Here is a 14,854-nt window from a genome sequence, read left to right as displayed (position 1 = left end):
AATGAAGGAAAACAAGGAAAAGAAAAAAAACGACTTCAATACATAAACAAAAATGCTTTCAGTCCATTGGAAACTTCTACGGATGTTATGGAATTTGATCTTTTCTATTAAAAATTTATAAACGTTTAAAAATTTAACAGCTCTCAATTCTTCTTTCAGCTTCCATGGTAGGTGCCAAAGCCTAACAAATAATTCCTAAGCCAACTCAAACCAAACAAAGCCACCACTATTTATCATACTAATTGGTCTGTAAAAGATCTTTTGTGAACTTTTTACATACTTAGTACAAGGCGTAAAGGTGTTCTCTACGCCGAGTATTTTTGTGGCAACCGTTTTCAAAGCCTTTGTAAGATTCCACAAGTAATTCAACATTCTAGACTTCTGCTTCTACATTGTGAGGTATCAATAGTAGAGGTGCTATCTTAACCATTAGCTTGAGCTACTACAAATTCAAAGACCCTTTCTATTAGAACCTTTAATCCACAAGATATAATTATTTTAAATGATGCATGGTTAATCCGTCGACAATCTGAATAGAGACTCATCGAAGTGTATCCATAATTGCTCAAATTAATGTACCAATGATGACGTAATTAATCTAACAGTTTGTGATTCAACACTAGATCTTTCTTAGGCAGAGGCTAGCGATACAATCAACACTTGAAAAAAAAAACGGCAACTCTAAATGGATGTTTATTTTTAGTCTTTAATTTTGACATCATATGATGAGAGAAATGCAACAGATGGTAATATAGTATTTACTTCTGGAAAGTGTTCCTATTTATTCTGGATATTGTTATATCAAATTTTGTAATGGTCGTGCAATTTGGTAGCATAGTTCTGATCAGTGATTTTGTAAAATTTCAAAGACCGGCCAATAGATTAACCAACATTGATTAAAGCCTTTATTAATCCATATTGAATTTCTTTTTCTTTCCTTTTTTGATGAAAATGTTACTCTATTTGTAAATTTTGATTGATATTCCTTAACTCTTCATTGGTTTAACTTTCTTGACTGGTATTTGTAATTATAATTGATTACTTAAAGATGGTTTTCTTTGTAGTGCAATTTCAAAGCCCTTTCGGTCAGGTGTGATCGAGGATATACTTGAACATGAAAATTGCTTACTTCGTTTAGATATTTTTATTTTGATTTAAGAAATATACTATTCTATGAAGCGAATGCTAGAAAATGAACTGATTATTTTCCTGTTTGCAATTCCGTGTGTCTAAAAGTTGTCCTTGATTTGACCTGCTTACGCATAAGTTGTTCAACTTGCTTTGCTCTGCACTTAGATGATATTGATTCAATTGGAAAACTCTACTCAAATTGGTACCAGTTACAAACAATTTGCGATGAAAAAAAAGCTTGCTATCCTGTACTTGCTCTGGCATCGAATGTATACTTGGTATGGCAAGCAATGATAGAATTAACTCCTTGATAAGACAGCAGCCAAATATTACTAAACAAATCTATGGTCTACAAGAATCTTACAGTAATTCATTATCGTAGTATCTCTAAAATTTAATACAAACTAATATATATATATAACTCTAAATAAGAATAAATATTTAATCTAAGATGTTTGATAGAACATTTTTGAATGCAATTAACTAAACCGAAAAAATTAAAATAATAATAACACGAAGAAAAGATAAATGTGAACTAGATCAAGCCAAAAAGGTGATCATAACAATATAGTCACTAAATGAACAAGGACAATAATGTGATCAAACCGTACAACCAAGTAGAATGTTGGATAATAGAACCAGAGCCATCGTATGTAGAAGCAATGAATGTGTTGGTTGAAGGTGAGGATGAGGTAACTTGTTGACTCAATGTAGTTTGTGGGGTATTAGATACAATGCTGTTGCTGTTGGTAACAGAAGTAGAATGTGATTGATCATTTGAAGCACTGGCAACAGCTCCACCAGTAACAGATCCACTAGTAACAAGTTCGCTATTAGCACTTGTAGATGCTGAGGTGCCTGTTGTCAAGCTTGATGTTAAATCAGTTGATGGAGATTTACCACCATTTTCATTAGTAGCTTGTGTAGTAGCAACCAGTTCACTGTTTGTTTTTGAAGTAGTTGATAATGTAGTAGGTTGTTCTCTAGTATCTGTTGGTTCAGTAGTTACATCAGTACCAGAAGAAACAGCAGGTGATGGAGCTTCTGTAGGACTGGTTGTTGTAGCTTCAATTTCAGTAGAAGTAGTTAATCCAGAATTTTCACCCATACTTGGTTTCAAACTTGTGGATGCTGATTCATGAGAACCGCTTTTGTTGTCTTCTTCACTTGCAGATGCTAAAGTACTTGTTGCCACAGTTGGAACTGGATTGGTTGATGAAGTATTGTCTCCATTATCACCTGTAGGTTGAGATGTGGTGATATCTTCAGTGATGGAGTTTGAAGTAGTTGATAATGTAGTTGGTTGTTCTCTGGTATTTGTTGGTTCACTAGTCAAATCAGTATTAGAAGAAACGACAGGTGGTAAAACTTTAGTAGAACTGGTTGTTACAATTTCAATTTCAGTGGAAGTAGATTGTGAATCATGAGTACCACTTTGGTTGTCTCCATTGCTTGTAAATGTAACTTTACTTTCACTTTCTGAAACACTTGGAATTGAAGACAACTGAGTCAATGATGTCACTGAAGATGATAATGGGTTTGGAGTAGTTTGAATAGTAGTAACAGAAGTTTCGGTTGTAACTGATACTCCTGATTTTGAAACATTATCAGAAGATGTAGCACTAATACCATCAGTTGAAGAAAGTGAATCAGACATTGTACTTGCAGTAGGAACAGTACTAGTTACGATTGAGGATTCATTGCTATCTGGATTTGTGACAATACCAGAAGAACTGGACAATCTAGAACACTCTTTACCATCACTGCAAATCAGTTCTGTAGTTGTTTCTGATTCAGTAACCAAAGTTGTAGAAGACAACAACATACCATCACTACTGATAGAAGTAGGAGTATTCATGGATGAAGATTCAAATGTTGACAAATCGGAGGTTGTGCTGTTGACATAATGAGGACGGGAAAATGATGGAATGATACTGGTTATATCATTGGAGGATGTAGAAATCTTTGAACTTGACATGCTTTCATAGATAATCACAGTGTCAGTACCACCTGGAGGAGCAGTAACTGTGGTGGTTGTGGCAAATGATTGTGACCAATATTCAGTAGTAGTAACCGTGTAGTTTGGTGGTTCTCTAATGATAACAGTGTCAGTACCACCTGGAGGAGCAGTAACAGTGGTAGTGGTGGCATAGGATTGTGACCAGTATTCAGTAGTAGTGACAGTGTGGTTTGGTGGTTCTCTAATGATAACAGTATCGGTACCTCCTGGTGGTGCAGTTACAGTGGTAGTGGTGGCATAGGATTGTGACCAGTATTCAGTAGTAGTGACAGTGTGGTTTGGTGGCTCTCTGATAAGAACGGTATCGGTACCACCTGGTGGTGCAGTAACAGTGGTGGTTGTAGCATATGATTGAGACCAGTATTCAGTAGTAGTGACAGTGTGGTTTGGTGGCTCTCTGATAAGAACAGTATCGGTACCACCTGGAGGAGCAGTAACAGTGGTAGTGGTGGCATAGGATTGTGACCAGTATTCAGTAGTAGTAACAGTGTGATTTGGTGGTTCTCTAATGATAACGGTATCGGTTTCACCAGGTGGAGCGGTAATGGTAGTAGTGGTTGCATATGATTGAGACCAATATTCAGTAGTAGTAACCGTGTAGTTTGGTGGCTCTCTAATGATAACAGTGTCAGTACCACCTGGTGGTGCAGTTACAGTGGTAGTGGTGGCATAGGATTGTGACCAGTATTCAGTAGTAGTAACAGTATGGTTTGGTGGCTCTCTGATAAGAACGGTATCGGTACCACCTGGAGGAGCAGTAACAGTGGTAGTGGTGGCATAGGATTGTGACCAGTATTCAGTAGTAGTAACAGTGTGATTTGGTGGTTCTCTAATGATAACGGTATCAGTTTCACCTGGTGGTGCAGTTACAGTGGTAGTGGTGGCAAAGGACTGTGACCAATATTCAGTAGTAGTGACAGTGTGGTTTGGTGGTTCTCTAATGATAACAGTATCGGTACCACCTGGAGGAGCAGTAACTGTAGTGGTTGTAGCATAGGACTGAGACCAATATTCAGTAGTACTAACAGTTGGATTTGGCAGTGGAACTTGTACCACCACTGTGTCAATTGAATCAGTTGGATTGGTACGAGTTGTAGTGGTAGTGATTGTTCCTGTCCATTCACTGGTAACAGTTGTGGTAGTATGATATGGCACATCAACAATAACAGTAGCTGTTTCACCAATTGGTGCAGTCTTAGTCAGATAGGAAGTAGTCACACCAACATATGAAGTTGTGATGGTAGTGGTTGGAATAGGTTGCAAAATTTCGATTGTTTTGGTTTTATCAACACTTGGATTGAATGGTAAAGTAGTGACAGCAGTGGTACTGTCTGTAACTGTTCTAGTTGTAGCAACAATGACAATACCGTTAGATCCGGCATCACTATTCTTGTATCCAGTCCATCTTAAAGTGAAAGGTTTACTTTGCAGACGACTGCCAGCACAAGTATAATCATTGGTATATGCTAAAGTATATTGGTTAACATCTGTAGCAGAAATATAAGCATCAATAAATGGACGATAACCAGCAGGTACATTTTGATATTTAATCTGAATTCCATTAGATGTACAAGTTTTAGTGTAACTAAATGATTCAGATGAAACCGGATAATTCCAATCATTTAATCCTTTTGTGATACCAATATGAATATTTGAGCAATCAATAGCAACGTCACCGTTACTACTGGAGAACCCCATTGTACCAGATGTGTAACCATTTTCACATTGTGGTGCCACAAAAAGAGTTGTGACCTTATTGAGACTTGGCATAACTCTGGAAGCATACAAATATCCACTTGGATCAACGGTTGACTTTTCAAACTCAACATCAATTGAGATATCTTTATCACCATCATTAAATGTGACTGTATTGGTACCAGCAGTAAAACATTTAGAATCTTCCAAATCAGTTGATGAACCTGTTCCACCAACATTGAATGCAATTGGTAAAGTAACTGTACCAAATGCCTTAATGGATGATTTCAAAGCGTCGTTCACAGTACATGTTAATGTAGAAAAAGTTGTGAATTCTTCACCAGAATAAAATTGACAAGTAGCATATTTAACACCATCGGCAGTTAAATCAACAGATGTTTGTGAAGTAGTATATTTAAACACACATGGCATATTCAATGTGAATGTATCCCCTGGATTGGCACTGGTACCATCTAAGGACCAACCCAAAACAGCATTCCAAGTTGGGTATCCTGGCCCTTTGAAAGCATAATTAGCAGCATTGGACCAAGTTAATGAATTAAAACTATCAAAAACACCAGTGATTGTCTTTGCACTTGCAATTGACAAATATAGGAATAACAATGTAAATTGTTGAAGCATCTGATATTAACAATTGGTAGTTGTTTGAACAATTCTGATGAAGTAAAACGAAAAAACAAACTTTCACATTTCAATTGAGAGGAGGAAAGAGCCTCTTTTATATACATTTATGAAGCTATAGCAAAAGCATCTCTTTCGTCCTCTGTTTTCTGGTAAGAAATAGCAAAGTTCCAAGTCAATTTCGTATTCAAAGGCAGCAAAATCATTCTTGTTTCTTTGAATTTCGGAAGTATGCAAGCATGCAGAGATGCTTCCTTTATGCATGATTTATTCTCAACTTGAAAATTTAGTCCATGCTTTTACCACATAGAATAAGCGGCCAAGGGTTTACAAAATGCAAGTTAAAACGAAGAAAAAAAAAACTTAAATCACAATAATAAAGGGAATTATTTTGTGCTGTCTTACTTCTCCGTTTCATTAGTAATCAAAGTCAATCAGACCCATATCATTTTCATAAATAGCTGTTAATATTGGCAATACCAGTTGGAAATTTTTGCAATTGACAACTTGGGTTGAAGATCTTACTACGAATATCTCCAAAGATGATTAGCAATTCATCGTAAATTTGATGAAAAATTCCAATGTCTTAACGTTTTCATTGCAGATTCGAGGCGGGTTATCGGATAGGAAAGAAAAACTATGCTTTTTGTTATTTCTTTTTTAATTGTTTTATTGTTTTTGTCTTACTTTTTGGGTCTTCATATTATATTTGGCAAATCAAGAAATTTGAAATTCCAGTGGCATTGATCATGAATTGTATTAATATTTCATGCATTCTCTCCCATCTCCCTTCAGTTGCAGCAACTTTAGTGAAATGAAATGATTTTAAAATGAATTATTAGACATTACTTCTTATTTTTAGACAAATTTGGTTTTGTGGTAATTATATTATCATTTTCATTGGACTAAATATACGTATGGTTTGGTGATAAAGTTTTAGTTAGAATGCTCTTTCTAGAAAATCAAGGAGTAATAGGCCGATAAAAGTTAGCTTAGTTTATATTAGCACACACAACAGTTTTTTTTTAACCAGTATGGGATTATTGAAGAGTGATAACTTATAATTTTGCAATTATAGACCCTATTTGCAGTGTGTTGTATCATCATAAGAAATAAGCTGAAATAATTAGAATGTGGAGTTAAAAAAAATTTTTGTTGGCTTTTAATTTTCTCTTTTGTTCTTTGATTTCTTTGATTTCTCGGAGTTAAAAGCAGAAAAAATTTACACACACACACACATTGAAGAAGAAAATACACACAATAGAATAATAGAATAATATGGAAACAAAAACAACAAGTTCTAGCGAAGGAATGATGATTACTAACCTCTATGTATAGATGAAATTGTTGTACAAAACTTCAATCTATAATTAGTTTGACTTGAAAAAGGGAAACTTCAAACGAATTTCTTGGCCTAGTTAGTTTAGTTTGTATGTAAGTAAAGAAAAAACAACTTTTAATTGTGGTTAGAAGAATTTGCTCGTTTGTCATTCACTGACTACAATGCGAAGAAAAAAAAAAGAAACTAAAAAAAAACGGCTTATCCCTTCAAGTAGAACAGAAACCCTCTAATGACTAAAACAAACTAATTTTGACATTCAAGCCTAAGGCAAAACTAACATAAATTTTTAGATTGCTGGAATCAGACATTTAGAATGTAACGATCAAGGTTAAATTCATCAACGTTCCATACTCCATGTAACCTGTCTAGAGATGACCTTTAGGTGACTGGTGTTTCACTTGAACCTAGATGCTTTGCACAAACTAATCAATGTTATCTTTTCTATTATTTGCTTTATTCTATGAAATTCTACTATTGATCGTTGATATCAACTTAATTTTGTTCAATTGAAAAAAACTAAAGACTAATCTTAAAAGTTCTTGGTTTTATTGCTGAAATCCCTGATGTCCAAAACACAGCGACCAATCAAATCACATTGTTCTAAACTCTTCTTCTGGAATTTAATAAATATTTAGGAATTCTTGGCTTTCTTTGCTGAAATTGATTTATTATGCAACTTGTTTTTTTTTGTTCCCTAAATGCAAAAAAGAAATTGTAATCAATGATGATGACCTGTTTTTATCCAATGCATCATTGTTGACGTTAGTCTTATTCAAACATACCACTGCCAAAAGTAATCATATTTTGAGTTCGATTTGATTTCTATAATATTCTTCGGCACAAATGAGTAGGTGAATAGAAGCAATACAAGATACGAACAAGTAGACCTCATTACTTTGTCAATTACGAAAACATTGTTTTAATGAGATCAATATCATTGCAGTTAAACAATAGGCCCTATGAGGTTTGAAAATTATCTAATTGAAGGTGCATCTTCTATTTTTCTATATCCTATTGTTGTTGTTCATATATTGCTTATTGTTTGTACATTTTTTAAGCAACAATTTTGTGTTATCAATATACAAAAAAAAATGAAAACGTGATATGGACCTACGGAATAGAATGGAGGCGAAGTGTGTTCAATATTTTCAAAAAACTTGCTTTTGTGTTGGTTATTCATGTATCTGGAATAAGGCAATCAATGCCGAAGAAATGGAGTTTTAGTAGTCGCATTATCTTACCTTGGATAAGTCCAATTGGTGCCATCTGATGATAATGGAGTTTCACTTACGAAAAAATTTGACACACCAATTGCTAACTATTATTAGTACAAAGTGCTTGAGCGTCAAGTGTGGATGAGGTATTTATCTAAGTATTTTTAAGTAAATAACAGGCTTTCGGATTAAAAGAGTGTTTGACATTTGAACTATTCATTTGTACGCCTCACAAGATTGTAATTTGCAAATCTCATTGCAAAAAAAAAAATATCTCACGAAAGATTAAACTCTCATTATAATAATAGTTTCAATTAGGCATGCACATCATTCGTAGCAGGAAATTGCACCAAGTACTCCAGAAACTTGTGGAAGACCCACTCGCTTCCCAAGTAACCGACAGCGTTGTTATTGTGATTTGTTGGTGGCATACGTCATATTACAGTTACGGTGGTGGCTGTTGTTGATGATGATGATGTTTGTTTTTGTGTGATCACCGAAGGAATATTTTTTTTTCCCCGAACAATAAAAGATACTAAAATTCTTCCACTAAGATATCAAGTCCCGCCTCGAATTTGGTTCTCTAAGAGTACAAAGCTTGAATTATTGGTCACAAGTAAAATGTTGTACTAATTGCAACAATTTGAATAATCACAGTTTAATATCTTAGCAAAGAGCTCTAAAGGTTTTTTTGAATTATCATAAAGTAAAATTCTTCAATCAGTAATGATATTTCCCTGACTCTCAAAATATTGTAGGCGGGCTTGGCGCAATTTCTATTTTATTTTTAGCGTTCTTTTCGCAACAATTTCAGTTGAAAAAAATTTATCTACAAAAATTATCAACAGAAATGTTAATGTAATCATTTTACCGAATTATCAACCAACTCGATGACTTCAAATCATCAGTTGATGAAGAATACTCCACTTATTTACAAGTGTATACCCAACTATAGTAATTGTGTACTACCTATAACCCTTTACATCTACAAACAAGACACTCTTTGTTCTCTATTTTTTTTTTTTTGCCAACAGATCAAGCACTGGAACTTCCTCTTATGAAGCGTTTTATCATCTTCTATCGAACAGTAGATTCTTTGGCTTATATCTTCACATTAAGTCGTGTATGTCCACCAAACAATCATTTTGGTGGTTGCATTTTATATGATGAGGAAGAAAACGTAAATTTAGCACGACCGCGTTTTTAAAATTTTCGTGTAATCGTGATCAATATTTGTTGGCTTATTTTTTTTTCTTCTCTGGGAGTTTTCTGCTGGAGAATAAAATTCCTTTCAATGTCGTGTTCATTTGTATGTCACCCATAGAGCCACTTTCAGTCTGTCTGAGCGACATTCCTCGTATGTTGATCTGACTGTGTGACATCAACTTAAAACAAAGTCTAGGTCCACGAAGGTGATTTGTAATGAAGATGTGGATCTAATTGACCTACCCAGTGAGCTTCTATTTTTCCCGCCTAGAACCCAATAATCTCCAATTTGATTACTCAGGTGATAGTAATCTTACCTATTGGGCATAAGATACACCTTTGACTTAGGTCCAGTAAAGTGGTCTGTTGCGCTGTGTGATGACAAAGCGAATTCTAGAATGAGTAAGAACCGAGGAATAGTATGGTAATTTGGACACTTTTTTTTGCTAGGGAATAGTGGGGAAGAAATGAAACTATATTTTGATCAGATAACAGATTAACCGATTACGGAGTTTCCGTTAACCATATTTCCACTTTTGATGTTTCGAGTATAATCAATATATTTAGTTTGCTATATCCACTTATTAGCTGTCATTGAATTTACTCTGGCAATTTAGCAACTATTCAAGCACTGATTTACGAACAGTATTAAGATTTTGACCATTTTTTCATGCTTCAGATCCAACACGTAATTCAAAAAGCCTTCATTTCAATATTTCAAATACCGTACAAAATATTACCAATTATGATGTAAACCCACTTAATAATTTGACCTAATCGGTATCTACACACCAGTGTTTAAATATTACTTGCCAGAAAAATTCTATTATCCAAAAGTTTTTACTCTACAAGAAGATTTCAAATTACCTTATAATATTTACTAGTAATACATATACACAAAGAACAAATAAACTCTAGAAATTGAAATATCTATAATAACGAAAATAACAATGTCAACGTTTGAGAATGATGAAAAGAAAAAGTGACCATATGATTTGGTACAATCCCGTTTGAATAAAAACAGAACTAAAAAAACGACACCAAAAATGATCATAAGAAGAAGAATAATGCAACGCTAATAAATTTAAGCAACCAGGAAGGATGTTTAGTGGCGGATGAAGATCCGGCATAAGTAGTAATAAGGGGTTGATTGTAGGAGGAAGTTGCTACTTGTTGAATTAATGTGGTTGGCTGTGAGTTTGAAGCAGCACTGTCTCCATTTATCGAAGCATCAGTTGTTTTAGCCATCGTAGTCAGTATTGACTCTGAATGAATCAAGGAATTTGGTACTTGAGCTTGTGATAAAGTAGCGATAAATCCATTGTTAGTTTCATTGGTTGAATCAGGATTCATAATAGATTCTTCAATCGACTTAGTTTTACTTGGTTGATCCACAGCTGCTGACGAGTTATCATCAAAGGTCGAAGTTACTACTGGGTTTTCAATCAACACTGAAGTAGAATCTGTTGGAGCGGCCACTTGAGATTCGGTTATGAGGTTATTTGTAGAACCTGAATTAGCATATGTAATACCTTTGGCTTCTTCAGTTGAATAGCTTAGTCTGTTGTCAGTTGAAGTAGGTGGAGAAGGAATTGCTTCTGCACTTGCTTCACTTTTAACTGTTCCACTTGATTCGGTAGCATGATTTGATGATGAACTTGTTGATCTTAAAGATGTTGCAATATTCAGTGGAGTACTGGCAACATTGCTAAATGAATTTTCTCCGAGTGTTGCAGTAGAAGCTTCTGTTGAATGTACTGATAAAGATGATACTGTAGTGACGTCCGTTGTAGGAGAAGTTTTAATAGTACTTTCTCTATCAACTTGTTTTGATAAAACACTATTATCACTAGAAAATATTTCAGAATGACTTGACGGAGTTGAAGTAAAAGTGTTTGGTTCGTTATCTTCGATAGTAGTAAGTTCAGTAGTAATAAGTTCAGTAGTAATAAGTTCAGTAGTAATATCTGACGTAGAACTCAATTTTGTCGACAAATAACTGGAACTTAACATTACTCCCGTTTTCTGAATTGACAGTTCTTTGATGGAAGCAGTACTTGTGTGCAGCGACCCAGCATTAATATTACCAGTATCAGAGTTTGTTGTTGAGCTAATGCTGGTATCCGAAGAAGTACTGTCATCAGATGATAAGGTTGACGTTTCAGATAATGAAATTGAATTTACTACTGTATCTGACACAGAAACTGATGATTTAGTTGAAGAACTAGCACTTGTTTGCAGTGAGTCGATATTTGGATTGTCAGTAATAGACTGTTCTGCTGAGGTTGGTGTGCTGGAAGCAACAAAGCTAGAAGTTGTCGTCACATCACTAGTCTGTTCACTGTCTATACTAGACGATGGCATCCCTGTTACAATACAGCCATCTCCGTTATCACGACGACAAAATGTCACAGTAGAAGAATCTGTGCCAATACTGGATGTAGTGTCAGTAGATTCCAGCAAAGTATGTGTGTCATCATTAGCTGACTCACTTGCCATTGATGGTGAAGCGACAGATGAGCTTTCGGATTCCGATGCATGATATGTTGTTGAGTTGACATAATGTGGATATGTCAAAGATAATGAACTGCTTGAACTCAATGAAAAAGATGGGGCAACTAATGTAGAAAAACTAGATGAAGCCGAAATATCACTTTCGTCACTGAATGGCAGAGATGATGAGTCAGAATTCAAACTAGAAGATGAATCAAAACTGCTTGTTGGGTCACTTGTAAGAGAGACCAAATCACTAGAAATCTCAACAGTAGATGCTATTGATGAGCTTGATCGGCTATCTGGCTCCCCTGCTATAGTGTGTGGAAAATCGTCACTTAGCAGAATTGTGCTAGATGGGTAATAACTGGAAATATCAGAGTTCAAAATAGAACTTGCATCACTTGACACTAAAATATCGGTGACTGACGTATTGGATTCCTCACCTGAGCTTGATGTTGTCTCCTGACTTGTGCTAATGGAGTTTGATACTGACTGTACCGACTGACTAGATTGTGCATCGATGGAGGAACTCCAAGTGATCAGAGTGGACTCTAAATCGGAACTTGAAGAATCCCAAAAGTTTGTGGTATCAGAGATACTTGACGAGTAGCTCTCAGAACTAGAAAATGTAGATAACTCACTACTACTTGATGAATCGCTATCATAACTTGAGACAGTAGACGACTCACTAGATGTTAACCCAGTTGAGCTCGATGATGGCATGTCTGAACTTAATGGTATATCTGAACTTGATGACAATCCAACTATACTTGATGACTGCTCAACCAGACTGGATGATTCTTGAGCTGAGCTTGAAATATTAGAATCACTCGACTCAATAGCAGTAGTAGAAGACAGTTCTTCCAATGGATCATGTATAACGATACTATCAGTACCAAGTGGCCCTGTAGTAATTGTTTCAGTAGTAGCATATGACTCTGACCAAAACTCGGTGGTGGTAACAGTAGGATTGTGTGGTTCCTTGATAATGACCGAGTCTGTTCCCTCTGGCTTGTTGGTGACTGTCTCAGTAGTAGCATATGACTCTGACCAAAACTCGGTGGTAGTCACAGTAGGGTTGTGTGGTTCTCTAACAATGACTGAGTCTGTTCCTTCTGGACCGTTGGTGATGGTCTCAGTAGTAGCATACGACTCTGACCAAAACTCGGTGGTAGTCACAGTAGGGTTGTGTGGTTCTCTAACAATGACTGAGTCTGTACCTTTTAAAGAGTTGGTGATTGTAGTAGTACTAGTAAATGACTCTGACCAAAACTGGGTTGTAGTTGTAGTTGGATTTGGAAGTGGAACTTGTACCACCACTGTGTCAATTGAATCAGTTGGATTGGTACGAGTTGTAGTCGTCGTAATTGTTCCTGTCCATTCACTGGTAACAGTTGTGGTAGTATGATATGGCACATCAACAATAACAGTAGCTGTTTCACCAATTGGTGCAGTCTTAGTCAGATAGGAAGTAGTCACACCAACATATGAAGTTGTGATGGTAGTGGTTGGAATAGGTTGCAAAATTTCGATTGTTTTGGTTTTATCAACACTTGGATTGAATGGTAAAGTAGTGACAGCAGTGGTACTGTCTGTAACTGTTCTAGTTGTAGCAACAATGACAATACCGTTAGATCCGGCATCACTATTCTTATATCCAGTCCATTTTAAAGTGAAAGGTGCATGCTGCCAATAATCATCAACACAAGTATAGTCATTTTTATACGACAATTGATACTGGTTATTATCTGAGGGAGAAATATAAGCGTCAATAAATGGACGATAACCGGCAGGAACATTTTGATATGTGATAGAGATACCAAAAGATGAACAGCTTTTAGTGTAACTAAATGATTCAGACGTAACTGGATGATTCCAATCATTTACTCCTTTTGAAATACCAATATGTACATTTGAACAGTCAATAGCAACATCCCCATAACTAGTGGAGAATCCCATTGTACCAGATGTGTAACCGTTTTCACATTGTGGTGCCACATAAAGAGTAGCAATTTTATTGAGACTCGGCATAAATCTGGAAGTAGTCAAATACCCACTTTGATCAACTGTTGACTTTTCAAAATTAACAGCAATTGAGAGCTTTTTACTGCCATCATTAAATGTTACCGTATTGGTACCAGCAGTAAAACATTTAGAATCTTCCAAATCAACTGATGACCCTGTTCCACCAACATTGAATGCAATTGGTAAAGTAACCGTACCCAAAGCCTTAATAGATGATCTCAAATTATTGTTCACTGTACATTTTAATGAAGAAAAAGTTGTAAACTCTTCACCAGAATAAAATTGACAAGTAGCATATTTAACACCATCGGCAGTCAAATCAACAGATTTTTGGGAAGCAGTGAATTTAAACACACATGGCATGTTTAATATGAATGTATCCCCTGGATTGGCACTGGTACCATCTAATGACCAACCCAACACAGCATTCCAAGTTGGGTATCCTGGTCCTTTGAAAGCGTAATTGCCAGCATTGGACCAAGTTAATGAGTCAATACTATTGAAAATACCAGTGATCGCTTTTGCAGTCGCAAACGACAAATATAGGAATAACAATGTAAATTGTTGAATCATCTGGTGTTAGCAGTTGGTAGTTGTTTGAACAATTCTGAAGAAGTGAAACTAACAATGAACAGATATCACATTTCAATTGGGAAGAGGGAAGAGCCTCACTTTTATACATTTATGAGGCTCCGGCAAAAGCATCTTTTCCCATTCCCCCTTTTTTTTTGATTTGACAAAAAATGGCAAAGCTAATAATCAATTTCGTATTGAATATGGTAAAATCACTCCTTCGAATTTTGGAAGTATACAAACACACACTAGGATTTCTGTATGCACAATTTATTTTCATCTTCATTTTTTTTTTCACTGAAAGATGAGTATATCCAAAATCTAGACCACACTTTCAATATATGGAATAACCGGCCCAGGGTTCATAACATGTAAGTTAAACCGAAAATCACAAGTCACAATGACTATGTACTTTTTGTATTTCCATCTTATTACCAATCAAACTTAACAAAAGCGATATCATTTTCATAAATGATGGTTCGATTGACAATGCTGGTATTAAAAGTCTGG

At 35.5% G+C, this 14,854-nt stretch overlaps 2 protein-coding genes across 2 annotated transcripts; both read right to left on the bottom strand. All coding sequences in view use genetic code 12, as the record gives it.

Moving 5' to 3' along the window:
- Positions 1-1,705: 1,705 nt before the first annotated feature.
- On the bottom strand, positions 1,706-5,488 carry ALS1 (adhesin factor ALS1; the record flags this gene model as incomplete). Its single annotated transcript, XM_712984.2, has 1 exon — positions 1,706-5,488. One exon carries the CDS (start codon positions 5,486-5,488, stop codon positions 1,706-1,708), a length of 3,783 nt encoding a protein of 1,260 aa, XP_718077.1.
- Positions 5,489-10,300: 4,812 nt separating this feature from the next.
- On the bottom strand, positions 10,301-14,344 carry ALS5 (Als5p; the record flags this gene model as incomplete). Its single annotated transcript, XM_712981.2, has 1 exon — positions 10,301-14,344. The coding sequence occupies one exon, from the start codon at positions 14,342-14,344 to the stop codon at positions 10,301-10,303; it is 4,044 nt and encodes a 1,347-aa protein (XP_718074.2).
- Positions 14,345-14,854: the final 510 nt, after the last annotated feature.

This window comes from Candida albicans, chromosome 6, assembly GCF_000182965.3.
Source record: "Candida albicans SC5314 chromosome 6, complete sequence".
Taxonomy (NCBI): domain Eukaryota; kingdom Fungi; phylum Ascomycota; class Pichiomycetes; order Serinales; family Debaryomycetaceae; genus Candida; species Candida albicans.
The sequence above is the reverse complement of the archived record's forward strand: the minus strand, read 5'-3'. Positions and strand labels throughout refer to the sequence as shown.